The sequence below is a fragment of the Sciurus vulgaris genome (genome assembly GCF_902686455.1).
Source record: "Sciurus vulgaris genome assembly, chromosome: 14".
Classification (NCBI taxonomy): Eukaryota; Metazoa; Chordata; class Mammalia; order Rodentia; family Sciuridae; genus Sciurus; species Sciurus vulgaris.
This window is the reverse complement of record NC_136475.1, coordinates 51,717,722-51,741,724: the sequence shown is the minus strand read 5'-3', so window position 1 is coordinate 51,741,724 and position 24,003 is coordinate 51,717,722. Positions and strand designations below refer to the sequence as shown.

Below are 24,003 nucleotides of genomic sequence, written 5' to 3'. Positions count from 1 at the left end.
TCATGTTAGATCATGCAGTACTAAAAAGGATGCTTACAACACATTTTTAGCAACATAGGAGAGTGTCTGTTGTAACGTTAAGTAAAAAAAGGAATCTGAATTTTATACACATGTTGACTTTGTGAAGTTTAATTACATGTGTACAGAAATGTTCTGAAGCAAGTTTTCTGAAATGTAAAAGTAATATAAGCAATTATTGATTTTAATTTCCTCCTTTGCACTTTTCCATATACAATTAATTTTATAGAAAAAAAACCTCATATAATTTGAAGACAACAACTACTACACCACATTAAAACAAATATTCTGGTATACAACTCCAGTTAAGATCAGTTACAAAAATAACTGTGATATAATGATAACAATGATAGCTACTATTTAGTAAGCACTGTTCTAAGGATTTTGAAGTATCAACAAAGTTAATGTTCACAATCCTCACAACTACTTCACAAGGTAGTTAACATCTGCCCCCCATCCTTAGATGAAGAAACTCTTACCCTTTTTATTTTTTTTGGTACCAGGTATTAAACTCAGTGGTACCTGACCACTGACTGAGCCACATCCCCAGTCCTATTTTGTATTTTATTCAGAGATAGGGTCTCACTGAGTTGCTTAGCACCATGCTTTATGCTGAGAATGGTTTTGAACTCTTGATCCTCCTGCCTCAGTGTCCCAAGCTGTTGGAATTACAGGCATGTGCCACTGCTCTTAACTGTAATTTTAACTACTTTCATAAAAAGCATTTAGTTTGAATCACTCTTTGCAACTCAATTCCCAAGGAGTAGGGAAAAAAAAGCTAAACAAATATTCTAATTAACTCATCTCTGTAAGTTCACTGACTGAATGTCATCATTTATACTGTCAGTACATGTGGTGCAAGTCATCTGTATAAGTAATTATTCTATAACTATCTAATTATAAACTCTCTCAAAGATTATATTACCTCAACACTATATCCTCAGGGCTAGGTATAATGTTTTACATTTGGTGGGTGTTTAATATTTGCTAAAAAAATGCAAAGAATAATCCAATATTGGGTAAGAGAAATTATGAAAGTAGTCTACATTAAATATATGTGAGTGACCCAGCTATAATCTCAATAAAGTATGTCAGCAATAGTATATCCAAATGTATAATCCAAGCAACTATATTGTATGTTAATAGGCCCAACTTTAAGAAAGACAAGTCAATGTGAAGCCTAGGAAAAGAAAGTCAACTATAAAAATTTTTTGTCTGAGGGGCTTATTCTTTTCATTTCTAGAGGGTTGGCAGGAGTAATATTGTAACCATCAGTGGTTGGACTGGACAGGTTAGCAGATATAATCCTATAATGGCAATTAAAAATATTACGAAAGTAGCCATGAAAATCCTTAACTTCTCTTACCCAAACTACATATTCACATAAGAATCTTCACATTATATTTTGATTTCCTATTTGAGTTTGTATATAGTCAAAAAACATGCTGACCAGCTAATACAACTTTTCTGTTTTATTTACTACTAATTATGTATTAAATATATAAATATTATACACAAAATGTTAAAACATTTACTATTGTTTCTCAAAAGAAATCAATAAATTATCATTCCAGCCTCTTGTGAGATTAACATGAAATAGTGCCTAAACCACCAATTAAATCTGCTATTGCAGTCATACATAACACTGAATTCTAAGATATGAAAAGCTAAGAATCAGACCTGAACAGTGTAATCAATATATTACTATGTGAGATCATAGTCAGCTGGCCTTCTAAGATATCTCCAGCTAGGGAAAATAAAGAACTGCAATCAAATATCCAAAAATATAAACAAATACAACTTTCATTCATCTCTGTAAGTAAAACAAAATTGAGAATACCTTCAGAGAGTTCACTAGTTCTGGATATCTGTTCTAGCTCCCAGCCAAGATGTAACGATTCATCCATGCTTTGTTTCTGTGCCATTTCCAAAGTCATATTTTCTTCCATTAATTCTTCAATCTTTTTTCTATCCATATCTCGTTCCTTTTTTATTGGCAGGAAGTAGGAAGAAAAAAAAGCTAAGAAACAGTACAATTTCAAGCCACTGTTCTATTATTCATAATTTCTCTTAGAAACTAAATAATATGAGGATAAATTTTAAGTTCCTCAAAATTTTTATAGTTTGAAGGCAATAATCAGTTATTATAATTGTTACTGGTCATTAATTGATCAGGTGTTTGATATCCTTTTAAAGTGATCTTTGGAAACAATGAAAATACTTCTTCACAGTAGGTATAGTTTCAGTGGTAGAACAAAAGTATTCTGATCCAATGCTAAATTTTAGCAATAGATTTATTTTTGTATTTTTAAAGACATGCCTACACAATAGCTTATTTACTGTGGTTCTGAAAGGTAGATGACAAAATTAATAATACTCATCTATAATAAAAGCATACTTATGTGTGTATGCAAAGTTGGAAGCATCTAAATTATTTAGCTATTTCTTCTGCTAAAGCCTCAAGGACTCTAGTGATCCTTGCCATTATAGAGAAATCAGTCATATAATTTTTTCTTAGAGACTATGTAATTGATCTACCCCATAAAACTTACCATTTCCATATCATGCAGTTTAGCCTTTAATTGTAAATTCTCTTTTTCTAATTCGTGTAATTTATCAGAACGAGCTCGAGTTCCTTCTAGTTGGTCTTCCAACATTGTTTTTGTTTCTAATAAAACTTGATTGTCTTCTTTTAATTCCTATAAACATTTCAAAGTCTTATTTATCACCAATGTGCTAATGTCTGTTAATTTTTGAAAGTTACAAAACATAAAAAATATTTATTGTAAACTAAAACGTAAAAGTCATCCTTATTGAGAGTTCTATGCAAGAATAAAACTAATGAGTAACAAATACAGTCAAGTGTTTTGGCTTCATTTCCTGCCCCTCTCTGCAAATTTAAGCTATTATGCAATCAAAATGCTTAGTCCTTGTATTAGAATGAGTACTACTACTACAACTTCACATGAAAATGTTGGGAGCATATTTAAATTCCTTAATCACAAGGCTAAAGAACAAAGTATAAGCAGTCTTTCAGATATTTAAAAGAAATAAATTTGCACAGAATCAGGGATTCCTTTATTGACTGAAATAGACTTAAAAATTTCTCTCCACTTAGAGATATAACTTGAAAGTGAAAGGTTTTAGGTTTTTGTAGTAAAATACCAAGACTTAAACTAACACTCACATAAATGCTAAACAAGTCTCTATCAATAAATAACTTATATAAACATCCTGAGGAAATCCTTAAAAATCCCCCTATGTGATTTGAAGATGGGTATTCACAATTCTATCTCGCTAAGTTTTATGCCTGTGGTTTACACATCCTAGAGAAAATATACAAAGACAGTGGCATCCATGAAATACCTTAAAAGTGCCTTGCATATGTACATCTAAATAACTGGCAAAGAATTAACATGAATTTTGTGTTGAAGTCCTGTTGGGGCTAGTTACTGGTAATTTTCAGGATAAAGTATTCTATTTTCTCTTATGTTTTTATTTCTTGATTTTGCATACTTCTTTCTTCTTATCCTCATACTGAAACTGACAAAAATCTCCTCAGATTTAGCTAACAGAAAATAAAGAAATTGAGAAAGAAAAAAATGATGCAAGGACTGTCAAATTCTTGCTGTTACTCTCGAATTCCTGTAACACTGAACCACAAATACAAAGGACAAAAAGTTGCTTCTTAAAAATTTACTTATCTATACATAGCCTTCACTGATCCAAATTTAGCAATTTCAGTTAAGTAGCAATCAGAAATGTGTTTTGCTTTCACTTCTGGGGTAAATGTGATTAGTAGAGAAATAATTTTTCTTTTATTATGAGGGAAGGACTTGAAAAGTCTGCTTTACCTATGATGCTAAGTAAAAGAATGAATGAAGAGCCCCAAAGAGTTGAAAATGTCTGAAAATCTCTTTGTAAAAGTCTAAGAAATAATGCTGATCTACCATAAATTTAAATGAAGTTATATGCTGTTTGCTCAACATTTCTAGAGTTCCTTGGTTGTCAAGTGCATTTTCCATGCATTTTGAAAATCATAACACTTTTAAAGAAAAATAATATTGTGAATGGTTAATTATGTAACATACCTCAACTCTTGCCTTATAAAATTCAATATCATGTAGCCTCTCTTTATATCTGCTTACTTCACTTTCAAGCTTATCAACTCTGATTGCCTTCTCTCGAAGTGCATCTAATTCATCACGGTACATTCGAGCAGAACGAGCATCCGAAAGTAAATTCATGTTCTAGATATAAACAAATAGAATACTTTCTAATATTACTTTCTATTTTCAACATTTTATTCCTTGAAATATTTACTAAAAAATAATTTTAAAAGGGGAATTTTGTGTAAATTGAATCTTAAAAGTTTTTTTTGTTTTGTTTTGTTTTGTTTTTTTGTGGTGCTGGGAATGGAACCCATGGCTTCGTGCTTGCAAGGCAAGCACTTTACCAACTGAGCTATCTTCCCAGCACACTTAAAGTTTTTTTTTTTTTTTTGCAGTGCTGGGGATTGAACCCAGGGCCTTGTGAGGCAGGCACTCTACCAACTGAGCTATCTACCCAGCCCCGAAGACTTTTTTCTTAAACCAAGAAACAGAAAAGAATTTTAAACACATTTATATACAAATTCTTATAGAATATTCAGGAATGTAAAAAAAAAAAAAAAAAAAAAATCAAGATATTTTAAAATAACTTCAATAAAATCATTTGCAAGTAATTTAAGGTAGAAAAAGTTTACTTTAAAATACAAGACAGTAAAAACACAGAAGATACCTAGGGTGGTTGTACACACCTGTAATGCCAGAGACTTGGGAAGCCGAGGCAGCAGGATTGTGAATTCAAGACCAGCTTGGACAATTTAGTGAGCCCTTCTCTCAAAATAAAAAAACATTTAAAAAAGGTGGGGGTGGCTGGGAATGTTCCCCAGTGACAGAGTACCCCTAAACTCAATCTTTAGTACTGAAAAAAATAATAAAGACAGGCCATATTACTTAGGCATATTAGTAGTGATTTTAGAGAAATGTTTCTATTCAGATAATATTGTGATATACCATTTGCGTCAAATTTTAAATCTCTTAGAACTCCCATTGTAATCCTTAGAACAGTAGTTCTCAAAGCATGATCTAGGGATTTCTTTGGGTCCCTGAAATCTTTTCAGGGAATTCAAAATAAAGATTAAGGCATTTTATCTTTTTGTCTCTCATTATCTCATGACCGTGCTGTAAAGTTTTCCAGAGGCTACATGGCATGTGACACTTTAAACAGACTGAATGCAGAAAGAGAAGAGAATCTAGCAGTGTACTACTATATCAGGCATTTAAAGAGACCTTCAAAAATATAAAATAGTAGAACTTTTCCCTCTAATTTTCTTTTTTTGTTACTGCTGCTTTGGAGAACCACAATTTTTGGGGGGAGCAGGGGGAGTACTATGGATTTAACACAGGGACACTTACCCACTGCATCACATCACCAGTCTTTTTTTGGTATTTTATTTAAAGACAGGGTCTCAGTAAATTGTTTAGGGTCTCACTAAGTTGCTGAGGCTGCCTTTGAACCTTTGGTCCTCGGGCCTCAACCTCCAGAGCCACTGGGATTATAGGCATACACCACTGTGCACAGCTGGAAACCACTTTGAAGGCACACACAAATTAAAAAACAAAACAAAACAAAATCCCTCTACCATCAAGAAATAGAATGGCAGCCACGACCTATCTAGAAATAGGACTTTCAGCCTCATTCATCTAGGAAGGTCCCAATTTGTAACCCTATAAATGGAATATTCTCTACATTTAAGATCGCAGATTAGGAGAAGCTGGGGGAAGAAAGAATTGTTCAGGCTTAGCCCAAGCCTCTTATACCCCCCCTACTGAAAAAAAATTAGAATAATTAAAAGACATAAATTCTTAAACACTCATGGTTCAAGATAAAAAAACAAAAACAAAAAACACAAGGCTTTAAGTAAAATAAAAGTATAATTTTAAAAAGTAAAAAGTATTTATCTTATTTAATAGAAAAATAGTAAAAACAGAGAGGAATGAGGTGAGGGCAAGGAAAGGTATTAGGGAATGAAATTGCTCAATGTTATGAGCATATATGAAAATGCCACAGTGAAACCCACCATTCTGTATAATTATTATGTATCAATAAGGGGAAAAAACACAATTATATAGAAGCTGGGGAAGAAGTTTTCCAGTTTTAAGTTTCACTTAGTTTTAACTGATAGTAGAAGACAAAAAAATAAATAAAATAGAAACTTAAAAGCATTCTGGCATATATACGTCAATATAACGCACCATCAGAGAACAAAGACCCAGGGAGATACACATAAACAGCACAATTCACAATATGTAGAGGTATTCCAGCTTCCAAGACCACAGAAGTCAAATGTAAAAAAAGAATTGGAACTGCCCCAGCCCCAACAGGCTCTTTTTTTGGCTCTGCTATTTTTGAAGACAGAAACTAAAAAAGTCACCAATTTCTTTAAGCCTTGGTTACCTTACTTAATTATTTAAAGTACTAAGGGCAGAGTTAAAAATTACAAGAGGAAAACCATTTCTAATGACTCGATGGTCTTATGTAACAACAGTTCCAGGTACAAACCTCTTGTTGCAGCCTTTTAAGTTCTATTTCCATTTGTTCAAGCTCCTGCTTACAATCCAACAACTGTTCAGTCTTTTCTTCCCTTATAAACACAAAAAGACATTTATTAAAGAATAAACTTAAAACTTTTAAAAACTGTGATAATCATTTGCATTAATACAAATGAACTATTTCTAAATGACCAGCTGAACATAGTATTAGCCATAATCCCAACCCAGTGGGGAAAAAGGTAAAGATAGATATTAGGAATGTATATAACTAATGTCATCAAAATCCCACCTAAATGTGCTTCAATGACTAATGTTCTCACAGTTCATAATGTAGTCTCCCTCCCTCTCTCTTCCTTCTTCTTTCTCTCTCTCTCACCCTGCATGGTCAAAGATAATTAAGCTCGAAGTTTTTTTTTTATTGATGTAATACTATCTGAGGTAGAGACTCATAAGGGTTTTCAATGGCCTAAAGGAAATTATACACTTACTATTTGCCATACAGATTTCTAAAGACTTCTCTAATTGGTTTCTACAATGTATCTTAAAATGTCTTCAATTTCTTCTATTATTTTTTTGAACTGTTTTTCTATCTCCCCTTCAGAGCAAATCTGCTCAAAGTAAGCCTCCACTCATTATCTCTACTTTCCTATATTCTCTTCTTTAATAATAATAAAAGGTCACTATATAAACAACCTATTATTCACTCCTTGTATGCTTCCTTTTTTATCAAAACCCTAATTTTCAAAGGTGAAGAAGTACTCTCTTTTCTAGAGCAACCATAATTTATTAAGTGCGTTCCATTTTTCATTGTAATAAAATAATGATTTAGTAAAGAAACTCACTACACATGAAATTCTGTATATTTCAGGACAAATTTCTAAAAGTGTAAGTTTAAAGGTGCTTGACACATACTGTGAAACCGCTCTACAGAAAGGGTAGTACACCAAACAGCAGAGGATAAAAGTACCTAGATATGAAGTATTTTAACAACTGAAAATTGTTGTATTATACATTATTCTAATTTGTATTTCTTTGAATACTAGGAAAGACTAAAGCTGTTTTCCCATGTTTGTGCTATCAAAATTTCTATTTTGTGAATTATTAGAGCATGTCTTATTTCTAACTTTCTACTAGATGGTTTACATTTTTCTGAGCTAAAAAGTTACTATCAGCCAGGCACGGTGGCAGAGGTCTAAATTCCTAACAGCTTGGAAGGCTGAGGCTGGAGAATTGTGAGTTCAAAGTCAGCCTCAGCAATTTAATGAGGCCCTAAGCAAGATTCTGTCTCTAAATAAAATATTAAAAAGGGTTTGGGATGTGGTTCAGTGGTTAAGGGCCCTAGGTTCAATTCCTGGTACCAAAAAATAGTTATTATCTTTCATGTTCTTAATAATATTTCTTGCAAAGATTTTTTTTTTATTGTTGAGTGCTTTTTTTAAAAAAATTAGTTCTTTCATTGTGGTTAACATATATATATAACATAAAATCTGACAATCTAATTCTTTGTTGTTTTACTGGAGCTTGAACCCAGGGCCTTGCACATGCTCGGTAAGTGCTCTACCATTGAGCTATGACCCTACCCTTTTAATCTTATTTTGAGACAGATCTTTCTAAATTGCCCAGGCTAGCCTTTAACTTGCAATGCTCCTGCCTCGGCCTTCTTAATAACTGGGATTACAGGCATGCACCACTATTTGCAGCTGATCTCATCATTTTAAAGCGCAGTTTTATTCATAATAGTCAAAGTGGAAAACAATTCAAACACTAATCATCTGATGAATGAAAAATCAAAATGTAGGGTAATCATCCAATGGTATATATTATTCAATCATTAAAAACTGAATTATGTGCTACAACATGGATGAACCTGGAAAACATTATGCTAAGTGAAAGAAGCCAAGCACAGAAAGCCACATATTATACGATTCCATTCATATGAAAGGTCCAGAATAGGCAAATCCTTGGAAGCAGAAAACAGATTAGTGGTTGCCAGGAGCTGAGGGAAAAGGGGGCGAGGGATAGGGTATATTTTTAAAAAACATTTTAAAATATTATAAAAATAAAGATGTCTTGAAATTATTGGGTGGTCACCGAGCAATTCTACTAAGAAATTAAAAATCACTTAACTATATACTTTAAAATAATGAATTTTCAGATCCTGAATTATATCTCAATAGACTACCTTTTTAAAATATTATTTATATTATAGAAGCTTTCAAAACATGGACTCAACAAGGCATTCAGAATTATTAAAATTGGGTGTGATGGTGCACACCTGTAATCCCAGCAGCTTGGGAGGCTGAGGCAGGAAGATCACAAGTTCAAAAAGCCAGCCTCAGCAAAGTAAGGTGCTAAGCAACTTGGTGAGACCCTGTCTCTAACTAAAACACAAAATAGGGCTGGGAATGTGGCTCAGTGGTTGTACCCCCCTAAGTTCAATCCTCACTATGCCCCCCCACCAAATAAAGAATTATTTAAGGACTGGATGTGGTGGGACACCCCTATAATCTCAGCAGCTGGAGAGGCTGAGGTCAGAGGATTCCAAGTTCAAAGTCAAACTCCGCAACTAAGCAAGGCCCTAAGCAACTTAGTGAGACCCCTGTCTCAAAATAAAAAATAAAAAATATAAAGGGTTGGGGATTGTGGCTAAGTGGTTGAGAGCCCTGGGTTCAATCTCTAGTACCAAAAAAAAAATTTTTTTTTAAATACGCAACAACATGCATGCACACACACACACACACACACATTAATAAAAGGAGTCTCTGAAAAGTGTAACAAATGTATTAAAGTGAAATTTACAAGGAATTTCTTCTTCTAACCAAATGATAAATCATATTTTTACTCTAAATGTTTATAAATAAAAGCAATTATATTACAATGTACCACCCATATATGGTATTACTTAATTTGCATATTATAATTACCATTAGTTATTGTATGGTTTTTGTTAGATATAAAACTACCTGGACTATTTTTGTGCATAATGAATTCTGAAGCCGACTGATTCACTTTAGTAAAAATCTGTTCCAATAAAAAGACTTAAAACAAATGTTAAGCTAAGGAATTCATAAAAAAATACATTTTCAAAGAACAAAGATATTAAATGGTAACTGATGAAGTGCTAGTTACTGGAAGTACTTGCTTATATCTGGCATATTTATTTATCCATTAAAATACTCATTTACATTTTTCCATAAGTATATCTGAAAGCAAATTTTGTCAATCCCTGTTTGGGATTTTAATAGACACCATGGCCAAGTAAATTTTATTTAAAAATTAAATTCTACTATAGAGCAAAATGTTAAATGAATTCACAGTCATCACTGTAGTTCTAATTGCATGCTTTATCTAAAGACTGGCAAAGATTGTGCTAAATTATATGGAAAGAACTAGTGTTCACTGTTTAGGCTATCCATTAACTGCCAGTCAAACTAATAACAGCAATCTTTTCCCTAATTTTCCTGGTGCAGCTGTTTACAGAATATCCTGGGCGTGTTCACTTCAATAGACACATAATAATGCAGACATCCACAAATGAAAGCTGTATTTTTTTTTGTTTTCAAATTTTCTTATAGACTAATATTTTTTTCTACCTTGCATATTCAAATCACTTTAACAGCTTTAAATTACCACTAAATAAATTTAATTGCTATATTGTGTTTTTAAATTTACAATCTACACTCTGAAGTTTAAATTCCGGGAACACATCAGAGAAGAGGAAAAAGTCCCTAAAATAAAAATCCTTTGTTCTTTTTAAAGTACCAAATAAAAAATCAACAGCAGAGATTTGACTTGTGTTTCACCAAGATACGTATACATGACATTTATATCAATGTTCCTATAGTATCTTAGAAATGTGAACAAATATAATGTTATCAACTCTAACCAAATCAGAACATTTGATTCACTTAAACAAATGACTTAGGCATCTCAATTACTTAACACAGAAGATACATGCAAAAATTTGTTTTTATATTATTATATGCCAATAATTTAAAACATTAATTTTAAAATAACTGAACTTAGTGATCCGTATCAGTGATACCCAGAATTCCAGATTTCAAGGAACATAAAAATTTTAAAAATTAAGGCATCCCCCAATTTTCCAAAGGAGGACACTATTTTATAAAAGAAATGATATTTTAACACTAGAAAGACGGACAGGGAAAAAAAATCCAGAATAAAGTCATCCTTTAAATTGGTAAGAGTTAACACTGGGAAAACCTTTTGTGAATCTGTTTTTCTCATTTTGACAAATACTAGTAAAAAATCAGACTCACAATGGTGGACCACTGATCTGTATTCTATAAGCCCAGAAATATTGTTTAGGTCACAATATAAATTCAATGAACTTTGAAAACCAGCAACTTACAGTTCCTGCCTAAGCCTTCTTATCTTGGCCTTAGCATCTGCCAGTTCTACTGATAGATGCTGTCGACTTTCTGTTCTCTTCATGCCTGGAGAGCCACAAGGTGATTGTGCAGATGAAGAGGCATGGGGTAGAAAATGAAGACCATCTCGCTCTTCAGAGAGCTCTATGATAGTCTAAGAATTATAGAAAGAAACACATAATCACTTTTATTATTCTACATATCAGCAAACTAAACATACTGACACTGTTCACTGGGTCTAAGATTTATACTATATTTTAAAAAATTCATTGGTCAAAAGACTGTCATATTTAGCTGTCATTTTTAAAGGTTTAATTCCACATCATGTACAACCATAAGAATAGAAAGTTATAATTCCATGTATGTATGATATGTCGAAATACATTTTCCTGTCAATGTATAACTAAAAAGAAATAAAGAAAAAAAGGTTTAATTCAACAAACAGTTCATGCATGGGCTATTTAGTAGATAACACTTGAATGAGATTTAGTATATTTTTGCTTCCCTAGCTTTTTAAAAAAAATATCAATTGCAATAATTAGATTAGATAGAACTGTTGGAAAGGTTGACATAGGAAAGAAATTTACCTATGAATTATTTGTCTAGAACTGTGCTGTCTAATACAGTAGCCACTAGCACAAGTGGCTATTTAATTAAATATTTAAAAAGTTAAAAATTCAATTTTTTAGTCACACTAGCCACATTCCAAGTACACAACAGCCACAGGTGGCTAGTGATTACTGTATTGGACAGTCCAGAAATTCTATACTGCCATCATAGCAGAATTGGACAATATTGCTCTAGAATTTCATTCTAGAGGGAACTAACAAGAACTCAAAGGTTTAATCTTTCTTCTGTAGTTAAAATAACTGAGGCACACAGATTGATTTGCCTATGGTTATACAACCAGGTAACAGTCTCTTGACTCCACATCATGCTGTCTCTCTCCTACAATACTGTACTAGTTCTAATCTGCTTTCCTTCAATGCTTTCTTTACTCCCTTCTCTAGAGAAGCTCTGCAAACCAACTTTTCCTTCTCTAAACTTCAAGGGCTACATATACCTCATGCAACCAAATATAGTTCTTCCATTCCCTTAGTCTTCCTTTTCTTTATTGGTAAATTCTCTTATTCTAAACGAATTTCTCATTTTTTCTTTCAAACTTCTCAAGCAAACAAATTATCTTCTACACAATTTCAACTGAGTTACCACTTTAGAAGGAGTGGGTGAAGTTACTACCATGGGACCATGAAACCACCATCCTCATTTCTCATCACCAAGTCTTATCCACCCATGTGGAATCATTACTTTGTTTTGGTTTAACCATCTACCAGAAGTCATTAATCATTGGTATATATTTTAGCATCTGATCAATATGTCTTAACTATTCTGCCTGCAACTACTGCTTTCACAAATTCTAACACACATGTTGAAAAACCTCAGAAGATGACTTACCAGTTCCTTTTCTCTCTTCAACTCCATGCCCACTCCCTATTTGATTTATGTAGGTTTCTCCAATAAAGGAACCAATGATTCTTTTTTTGGCATGCTTCCTTTACTATTACTGTTTCTAAGCCACCATACCTATGCTTGAACCTCTGATTACTAAACTCCTTCCCCTCTTGCCCAACAGATTATTCCTCACTACTCTAGAGTTCCTATTCAGTTTGAATAGGCACTCAAATGTCACTCTCACTTTTCATTTAGTACTACCATGCCACTGTCTGAGGATGGACCACTCTTTTATGTTTAGAGACTTTCCAGTTAGGGAATTCTTAAACAAGATCTCATACAATACTAAAATCTGCAATAGACGTATTTCAGACACAAGGAAACAGACTCATATAAAGTAAATAACTTAACCAAAGTCATAGCCAATGATAAGTATAGCAGGAATTAAAATTTAAGTTTGAATCTAACAATATTTTCCTTATCTACCGTCAGTTTTTTTTTTTTTTTTTTAAGGTGACAGAGCTCTAAGAGAAAAAAAAATTACACACCCCTACTACAGGTTTTGCCATCCACGTCCAATGAAACTCTTTCCATTATCCATTAATTCCTGTATTGAGATCTTGATATCCTGGCAAATTTCCCCCAAAAGACTGTTATAAATATATTTCCTTTTCTCTGCTTAAGTCTCCAACTGTAAAATATTATCATTTACAACAAATAACTTCTTTTCCAATTTACCCAAGAAACAAAACCACCTGGGATTAACACCTCCATTTCTAAGCATTTTTTTGCTCCCTATATCCTTTACTTAAACATTTTCAATTTCTTCCTCATTACTGTTTTCTTCTCCTTGTTCTTCAAAGATATACATGCAAAGCTTTTTCATATTAAAAAATGTCTTTATTGCTACTTTTTGAAGGGTAGTTTGTATGTCCACCGACAGTACTCTAACCCAATCTGCCTACCCAGTATGTCCTTCTCAACTTTCCTGTCTCTGTGAATAGTGGCATTTATCTCCATAGTAACCCAGACTTGGAGTCAAACTTTCAGTTGTTTATTTTCTTACTATCCCAATCACCTTTGATCTTGCTGACATTTCTAACAACAGTACATGGTAGGTATAAGTATTTGATTCATGCACAAATAAACTGGTATCTAATTATACACTAGATTTATACTTTTCAAGTACAAACATGAGTTTTTCACAATAAACTAGATATAAGATTTCTTATACTATCTTTGTATCTTATTCATCTTTTCTAGCATAGTACTGAGCACAAAAAGAGATGCACAAGAATATTCAACTAAAATGTAGAACTCAAGGAAAGTACAAAAGACACATATATCATTTGTAGGTGGTAAAATGGAGATAACAAGAGTTTTCAGTTATCAATGAACAGAGCACAGAAGAATCTTGTGCTGCAAAATGTTTTTAAAAAGAGAGAAACAAACGGTGTTAACAGTTTATTTTTCATTAAAGATTATTAGAGATTTTGACTTTCCTTTATTGGTGGTAGCCTTATAAGTTCAAGGTCTCTCATACATTTTCAAAACAATCTGATGGGAAATATCTTTAAAGCACAACTCTAATTTCATAAGCTTTGCTTAATCCTTCCAACTAGCAGTTGCAGATATTCTTCCTTTAAATTCCTATAGTATTTAGATATATATATCATTTTTGCTACTTATCACTTCTAAATTTTTATTACAATTAATTATTTTATTAAAAGTCTTTTTTATTAGATTGTAAGAATCTTTGATCCTTTTTTGAAACAGTATAACACTCTGTTGCTCCCAAGCACTTCAGCACAAGATTTGGGGAAAAAACAGGTGTTTATTAATATATGTTAAAGAATGAACATAAAAAATACATCAATGCTAAGAAAAAAACCTCATGTAACTCAATATTTTGACTCACAGAACTCATCATTAAGATAAAGAATTAGAGATGTTTTCAGCATAATCGTGGATTTAAACAAAGGCATTCTAGAGGATAGGAACACAAGCATTTAAGTTAGACAGACCTGGGAAGTTACTTAACTTCTCAGAAGATGAGATCTTCATCTATAAAATGTGGTTATTATGCAGATTTAATAAGATAGTATATATTAAACTTGCAATACAAAGTCTGGCATAAAAGAAACAATGACAGTAAAGACATACTAAATTCATTAAAGTCTCCTACTGGGTACACAGTAAAAGAAGACTGAAAACATACTTGTTTCTTGGCATTAAGAATAAAAAAATCCGTGCTGGGGATGTAGCTCAGTTGGTAGAATGCTTGCCTCGGATGCACAAGGCCCTGGGTTCAATCCCCAGCACCACCAAAAAAAAAATAAAAAAAAAAATAAAAAAATTAAAACCAGTGATCAAATAAGTTTTTTAGGATGAAGTGAAACAATTATGACAAAAATCAATCAAAACATAAAAAGTTATGAGTAAAATATAGATAAGAACTTATTTTAGGGCTGGGCACAATGATGCATGCCTCTAATCCTAGTTACTTAGGAAGTTGAGGACCACAAGTTTAGGGCCTGACTGGGCAATTTAGCTAGACCTTCTCACAAAATAAAAAAATATAGATATAGACTATTTATATTTAGATACAGAATTATTGTATTTATTTACTATTTTATATTTGTTTAATATTTTTCACAATTATTTTCAATGGCCTTTTTCTAATTTGTCTATTGGTGGGCTCAAACTGGGGGGGTGGGGGGGAATCTCCATAGAAATGTATTTAAACCAGCTAGCAACTTGTTCTCCAAATATCTGAAAGAGGAGTATAGCTGCTTTTAATTTTCCTTGTTATAAAAAGTAATTCAATTAAAATGCTTTATCGGGTAGGTTTTCCACACAATCACTTCATGTCGTGTTTCATCTTCCTTTTAGATTTACCACAGAGTCACAAAATGAGAAGAATTTTTGTTCAACCTACATTAATCACTTCAGGTAAATGAGATAAAGCAAATTATACATGCCCATCAATCATATGACACCACAGTATACATTTTTTAAAGTAACTTCTCAGAAGTTAGAGGGCACCATATTGACACACCTTTAAAAACTTGAAATACAAATGGAGGAATGTTTTAGATAATGGATACACCAGTAAAAAGACACTAAAACTGAAAGAAGATACAGTATGTGGTTAAAAAAAATCAGATAAAAAACGAATGATCTAAGTATTTTAGGATAAACGATATACACTAGGGATATTTTATGACTTGTCTCTTTCCTTCCTTTGGTCTCACTGTCCTAGCTTTTTAAAACATTTAATTATAGCTCTAAAATATTTAGTTCCTAATTCTCTTTTAATGCTTAAAAAATTGAAAATTCTCAACCAAACTGAAAATACTCTTATAGGGGCATGAAAGTTTTGTTTAGAAAAAGAATTCCTTTGGAATTTCCTCTATGTAGTCTTTCATTAGTCCCAAGAGTAATCCTATAAATTCTCTATAAATAAGCTCAAAACTGTCTGTCACATGCAAATGGAACAACTAAACAAAGCTATACATTCTCCTGAATGGAAAAGTATTTTTGTCTGCTGTAAGAAAATACTCACCACTGCATGCACTAAAGTCTAGAGTGCTCCAAAATTTCAACTTGCTTTTTCAGAGAGTGCAGACAAAAACTTCAGTGTAATTTTACTCTTTTTAAAAAGCAAAGTTCTGTTTTAAAGGAGCTTATAATAATTCTTTTTTTAAAAATCACACTTCATAATATTGACTACAAAAATTTGAAATCTTTGTGGGACATTTTTATTCAGAACACCTGTTATTCTCCTTTTATTAATACTTATTTTTCCAACTTCAAAATGTGGCAATAAAACTAAGAAATTAACCTTAAGCAAATTCTTATGCTTCAAGGCAATGATTTTTCCACTTACATCAACTATATTTTCAGTTTCACACTTCTGTACTGTTGCCAGAGCTGTGAGGATGATTTGAAAAACACACAGGAACAAAATCAGAATAATACTAATTTAAAAGGAAAGGAAAACTTAACTGTAATTCATTAACTAACAATTTGAGGTTCTTATATTTCCTTTCTGGTTTGTGTTTCTCTCTCTCTCTCTCTCACGTACACGAATACACACACACACACACACAAAACAGTGCAGTTGGCCCTCCATGTGGGTTCCACATCTGCAGATTCAACCAAATGTGGATGGAAAATATTCAGAGAAGAAAAGAAAACTGTGTGCTGAGTATGTGCAGACTTTTTCTTGTCATTATTCCCTAAACAATGCAGTATAATAACTATTTACACTGCATTAATTATAAGTAACATAGAGATGACTTAAAGTATACCATGGATGTGTTGGGTTATGGGTAGGTTATATGGAAACACTGCATCATTTTATGTAAGAGACTTGAACATTAACAGATTTTGGTATCCTCTGGGGTCCTGGAAACAATCCCAATGGATACAATGGATGACCTTATTTTACTACCCTTCCCTTTGAAACAGAATATCAAATCTAGAAAACTTCTGAAACTATTTTCTGTTCTTATAAAGCAAACTTTAACACACTGAAATTTACAAACCTCTGAATGTTCATCTCTTTCATCTATAAGTCTTTTTAGATGCAATGCCATATTTTTCAAGAGTGGTTCTATATCTTCCTGAGACATATCTGTTGCTTCCATCCATTGCAGATCAAACACATTTTCCTGATTATGGGTTACCTTTAGAAAGACAAGCAAAATAAACAATAAAAAAAGGTTTATATTTAAGTACTGATTTTATTTTAGTATAATATTAGCTCAAATGTTATATATGTCATATAATGAAAAGCCAATACACTGACTATAAAGGTATATTTGAAAATTAATGAAAACACAACTGAAATTATTTTAAACTAAATGTAATCTTCAAATGAATTAATATTCATTTTCCAGTCAATGGAAAAATAAAATTTAATTCACAGTAATTCCTGTGAGAAGCTAATATTGATATATTGGACACAGCTAACCAAAATCAATAGTACTTTTCTTTAGATAAGACTTTAAATTTATTGCACGTAAATTTTTATACTTGAAAAGTCTTTGTAGATTCTCAAGATGACATGGTCATAAGAATCTTAGGAGAAAGGACTCTCTATAAAGATTTTTTTAAAAAGAATAAAAAAATGAAAATATTTCTTGCTTTCCATTTCTTGCCATGATTCTGGTATTTTGCTTTAACTTCTGCAACAAATAGAAAAAATAACACTTTCAAGAATGGTGGCAAATTCAGCAACTTTTACATTTATTCAAAATGAAATAAAACCACAAAGGTAGTAAAACATAAATGTAAAGGGGAACTACAAATAACACTCTATTTTGTAAAGTACTATTAAACTTACTATTGAACATAATGTTACTGAAAAGAAATCTGGGCTCTACGAATGTTAACTAAGATAAAATATTATATAGGGAACACAAAGTTATCTAAATAGATAATATTTCAAACACTACCAATGCTCAGTCTTTTCAGAATTCCCTCCTTCCCCTTTTCTAATTAACATGTAAAGTTAATATTCTGATTTTACAAAGTCTTTATAAGATCAAAAGTCCACGAGTACATGGATTCAGAAATAGTAGTTTTTGAAATAAATATTAACAAATAATTGTTATTTGATCCTGTATATTATACTCTAGATTTAAATTTTTATATGGATGCTACCAAATATCAAGGTATTAAAATTTTGAATTACAAGCTGTGTTCTACCTTGTGCTTCTTCCACTTATTGATGATTCATTCTGGGTTAACAAAGACATACACTTCATTCCTCAAGTAACACTTTCTCCCTATGTTCTCACAGACAAAGGCAATAGTACATTTGTAGTTAGCACCATGCCACGTATAAGATGATGCCCTTGAGGAACTATCTCTTTAAAAAATGTATGTATAAAAGTAGGATTCATTTACATTTTATCTCAATCTTGTTCACCATCCTGTGTGTGACAAAATATTTTAGGAGACATATAAGTAAAAATACCAGAAACTTTATAAAAAGAACATACAAATTTATATAGGTCATTACCTCTTGAATATGTGCAGCAACTGCTGCTTTTGTATCAAAATCTAAACCTTGAATTCTTTCGATAAATTCTTCTTTCTTCTGACACTGAAATAAATGAATAATTTTTTATACAATGTAGGGTATCATCCTTAAAATGTTGTATATGCTTTGAATAGTAAAGACTTTATATTACATTTAAAGTGTCTAATACACTTAATACAGAGATAATGATTTAGAAATATTTATTTAAAAAAGCAAGGCACTGAAAATTCATACTATTTTTAAGTTGGCAAGTTCTAAAGTGGGAAACCATTACACAACCCATTTGAGGTCAGTACAATATTATTATGCTAACTTTACAAACAGAGAAGTAAAGAATCAAGAACTTGTTTCAGGGAGGATAAGTTACTTGCCAAAAAACACAGTGAGTCAGTGGCAGAATTCGGAATACAGCCAAAAAGCTCAGTCAGTCCCTGGCTATCACCAAACAACACAGCCTTTCTTCTTGGGGAAAAAAAAAAAATTTCAAGCAATTTTTACTTCAGGCTTACAATTCATTCTCATATCTTCATCCTATCAATCTTAATAAAAAGAAACTCACTTTTGTGGCCCAGTTCAACATTTATAAGGTAATATAATAAATAGTTGGTTTGCTTCTAACACAATATAGAGTTCCAAGGGCAAAACTTAAGAATGTATAAAAAAAAATGCACATGTAATCAAATGGAATAAAGGCATCAATTCTTTATTGTGTAACTTTTTAAAAGCTTTATAAAAATTCAAATATTAAGCTACAAACTTAATTTTCCCTTCCAGTAATAAATAATATTTAACATTCATCTTAATCTTTGCCACTGTCTACATCTCTTATATTGCAATCCAACTGCAAGTATAACTGTATTCTTGCAGCTACCAAATGAGAAGTGCATACAAAACAGACAGCAATGCCTTGCCTAGCTTAGATGAATCTCCTGGGCCAATTACTGAACTACCAGAAGACAAAACACTCAGAAAAGGAAAAACTAGCTCTTTGATCATGAAGAAACTTACAAAGTCCAAATTTATACTCTACATGTCCATTTTTTCAAATTGTAGTACTCAAGTTCTGTTAATATACAATTCAAACATATTGTCATCCAGTGCACAAAGTTCTCCCTCTTGTAAAAACAAAACTATTAGAATGACATAATATTTAAAGTTGAATTACCTGAAATGTACAATTACTAGATATGAATAGGATGTCGGATCTTGGAAGGAAAAATTTTATCTAGTAAATATTTGACAGGCCTTGTGAAAAGAATTATGAGTTACTTTTCCAATTGTACACCCTTAGCATATATGGCAGTATTATTATAAAAAGTTATGACATAAAGTTCCCAATTCAACTGTCTTGTATTTGTTTGCCTTTAGTTTAAACAAAACAGGTATACTTCCCTTTTCTAAGCCCCAGAGTCACCGTTTCTTCACTCTTACTATTTTAAGGAACTCACCCTTTAGCACATTTTCAATACACAATAAAAATTCCCTTTATCCTTAAAATACACAAAGTTCTACTAAATCTCACCATAATTCAAACACTAAAAATTTTAAGAATTCTAAATATTTTATAAATAGGTTAGGCTTTCTTTATGAATTTCATAGAACCATAAAGGATAGTAAAGAATAAGAATGTCATGATGGAAAAGAGAATTAAGATTTAAAATTTGAAGTTGGATAAATTCAAACTAAATATTATGTATCAGCACTGTCCAACATGATAGTCACTACCTACATGTAGCTATTGAGTACTTGAAATGTACCTGGTGCAACTGAAAATTTAGTGGCTACGACAGCTTCAGAGCATTTAAAAGAGTTTGGCATTAAAAATAGATAAATAAATAATTTTTATTGTAGCTAAAAATACTAAGAACAAATCAACAAATCATTTTTTTTCACTTAAAATTAAGCTCTTTTATCTTTACATACAGTTATCAAACTGTCATGGGCATACAATTAGTTTTTTAAAAATTTTTTTAGTTGTCAGTGGATCTTTTATTTTATTTATTTATTTACATGTGGTGCTGAGCATAGAACCCAGGGCCTCACACATGCCAGGCAAGTACTCTACCACTGAGCCACAATTCCAGTCCCTAAATTACTTTTAATTGTGTTACAGTAACTGATTTCTAAGCTAGAAGATTACCACAATATTCTATGGATATGGAAGCTGGGATATGGGGGAAAGGAAAAAAAAGTTATTTGGATGGGAAGGAGAACTGCATTAACCTTAAAGTTGTACATCTGCCACTAGAGAGCTTAACAGTCCTCAACTTTTCACTTGGTACTCAGTGATCTCTCACATTAAAAAGAAGTTTGTGTGGAAAAATAGAGGAAAGGGCACACTGAACGAGTTACTGACAAGAAAATAATAAAACAAAGAATAATAAAATCTTACAAGAACACTAATAACCACAGTTCTAAACAAGTTATAATCCTACCAAAGACCAAAATAAGTCACAAAATAAAAACAGAAAAATTAAAATTCCCTTTTTAAAGTATGATCATTATCAAATAAAAATAACAAATGCTGATGATGATGTGGGAAAATTAGATCCCTGGATACTGCTAATGGGAAAGTAAAATGGCAACCACTGGAAAAGAGTAAGACGATACCTACAAAAAATTAAATTATAAATAACATTGGGATTCGTTTTGACATAATCACACATGAGTGAACTATAATTTGCTCTATTACAATCCCCAGTACTTCCTCTTTCCCTTCCCTCCTTCCTCCCCCGATCCCTTCCTTCTATTCTAATGGTCTTTTATTTATTTATTTATTTATTTATTTATTTATTTATTTATTTATTTATTTATTTACTTACTTTGTAAGCAAGTGAGGAGGAATTTTATTAAAAAGGAGGGTGAAAGACTCAGAATTCCCAGTACAGTGCACCAGGGAGAAGCAAGAGTGTCCTACTCTTTTTTTTTTGGGGGGGGGGGAATCAAACCCAGGGGCCTGTGCTTGTAAGGCAAGCACTTTACCAACTGAGCTATCTCCCCAGTCCCTCATTTTTTTTTTAAATTGGTACTTTACAGATATACATAAAGGTAAAATTCACTGTGGTATATTCATTCATAAATGTACATAGCATAATTTGGTCAATTTCATTCCACAGTTCCTCTCTTTTCCTGTCCTCTCTTTCTCCCCCTTTATTCTCTTCCTTACTCCCCTGAACTCCCTTCTATAAAATGCTAACTTTTAAGACGCTTTAAAAAAACTGATGGGTAAACAATAGACTGTAGCTCTCAAACTGAGCAATGTATTTGCTTCTGGGAGTAATACATATTGGTCAAAATTTTATTCCAACCACACTTGACAGTTACTTTCAGCACTACCTGGCCAAACCCCCAAATAAGTAATATTTCTGGATACTAAACAGTCAGCACCAATATAATATCTAAGTTCTGCTGAAAAAGGATGAATTTTACATGGTCTTAAAGAAATTTCCAAACAAACTGCAAAATTTTTTCCTTCTGTGTAAACTGACTTTGCCTAGGAAATCTCCCAACTGTATCAGGGCTATGGTGAACCACATTATCTATAAAAATTCTAACTGATGCTCAGAACAGGATCAGGAGATGTGTGTTATCCACCAAAAAAAAATCCTAGAGCAACTTGACTCGTCTGAGTCATCCAAAAATAAAAAATCCCAAGCCTTATCCCTTAGTATTCTTCACATTCAAAGTTATTTCTGTGGCTTCTGAATGTTGCTTTCTCTTAAGAATTGCATAATTTTTTCTTCAAAAGAAGATTTTCCCCAATGTTTGCTTTTATTTTTCTTTCTTTTTATGAATATAACATCTTTTCAACCCTGTAGTTCACTTAATTCCTTGATTTATCTAGCTACTTCTACCTACACATTACAAATGTAACAAACAGATAAAACTGACCTGGATGTGGAAAATATCTTTGTCACTTATTACTATTACATATCTCATACTATATACATTAGGATTTTAACCTGTTTGACTACTAGATGAATGAACACATTTTTTCTGTAATAGTACATACTAGAAACTATTCCAACAATACTTTTGGCAGACTGTTTTTCTTAACAATTTCTTATCCTAAAAGTACATTTTGGCTCTTCAATATCAACAAAGAATTCTTATTATTCGTATAGTCACAGATGAAGGAAAACAGGAGCTTTTCATTAATACACATTTGATGTTATTAGCCCTAGTGGCTCCAAAATGCCTACAGGATGAAATCTAAACTCAAAGTGGCAAATCCAGTCCTTCATGACCAAATTCTTGTCAACTTTCCAGTCTAGTCACTTGGCTTGCTCCTCTTTGAATGCTACATTCCAGCCATACTTTTATGTCCCCTGAACAAGCCATATTTTCTCTTATTTCAGATATTACTCATCAAAGGCCTTCCTTGACACTACAAACAGACTTAATACTTCCTCTATGCAACAATATATATTTTGCATTATGGTAATTATCAACTCTTACAGTTACTGTTTGGTCTATCTGCCTCTAAAATTTAAACTCTTATGAACTTTTTTTTTTTTTTCTAAAAGTGCTATGCCTGTCTTTTACTACAGCACCTAATATGCAGTAAGCATTAAAAAATAAGTAAAATAATCCAGTCACTAGCATTGCTAAAATATAGAACAAATCATTATTTTTCAAAACTGGCTCTCTCCTCCTTCCTTGGTAGACTTGCCATTCTGGCACTACAACAGATGTAAGTATCAAGGGCTTTCAAGTTTAAAAAAAAAGAATTCTGCTATGACTACAAAGACAAAGTATACACTAAGACTGGATTCTAAGTTTCTTGTTAAGCTCATAGCACATCAAAGATGACCTCATTTACATAAAAACCTTAAATGTTGACACAGTTCAGAACAATGGTCTCTCTGAGTCTAAACTCCTTGAGGATTGTTTGTTTGTTTGTTTTGGTAAAATTATACAAGCATGGAATATATCTTATTCTAATTAGGACCCCATTCTTTTGGGTGGGCATGATGGTGGGATTCACCTAGGTATTTTCAAATGTGTATATAGGGAAATTATGTTAGATTTATTCTACTGTTTCTATGGTTGATAAAACGTATCCTCTTTTGATGTGAAAAAATAAATTGGCCTATATTTATTTTTCTTTATTCTGAAATAAATTTATTACTTTGGGTTCTGGACATCTTCCAAATAGCACTATTGACTAGACTAGTCACGCTTCCCTAAAGTCACTCCCTGACATTTTGTCTACCAGCTTTTCAAACTATTCTCCTTAAGTTAAAATAACTAAAATTAACAAATTCCTCCCTTCAGCCTTAAAACTTACCTCCACAGTGCCCTATCCTTTCTAAACATCTCAAAATCACTTTTATTTTCCTGCATATTTTATATCATTATACCCATGCATATTTGTATAATTATTCTTTTACAACCTAATTTCCAATTCTGTTTTTTACCTTAGTCCACCCAAGATTCTTCCTCTCTTTTCCACTGACCTTGAAATGTGCCCACCTTATGTCTCCAGATTATA

General features: G+C 32.1%; 1 protein-coding gene across 11 annotated transcripts in view; it reads right to left on the bottom strand.

Annotated features, from left to right (window-relative positions):
• The window catches only part of CCDC88A (coiled-coil domain containing 88A), a 122,505-nt gene that overhangs the window by 57,621 nt on the left and 40,881 nt on the right, over positions 1–24,003 (bottom strand). For 10 of the 11 annotated variants that reach the window (XM_079110175.1, XM_079110179.1, XM_079110180.1 and 7 more), the window contains exons 6-12: positions 18,489–18,572; positions 17,008–17,148; positions 10,987–11,159; positions 6,625–6,706; positions 4,110–4,268; positions 2,571–2,717; positions 1,859–2,003 (exon numbers count right to left, since the gene is read on the bottom strand). In XM_079110175.1, coding sequence (XP_078966301.1) covers positions 1,859–2,003; positions 2,571–2,717; positions 4,110–4,268; positions 6,625–6,706; positions 10,987–11,159; positions 17,008–17,148; positions 18,489–18,572 — 931 coding nt within the window. Of the gene's footprint in view, positions 1–1,858; positions 2,004–2,570; positions 2,718–4,109; positions 4,269–6,624; positions 6,707–10,986; positions 11,160–17,007; positions 17,149–18,488; positions 18,573–18,880; positions 21,043–24,003 lie in introns of those variants that run through there. The other variant, XM_079110176.1, reaches the window with a different exon arrangement.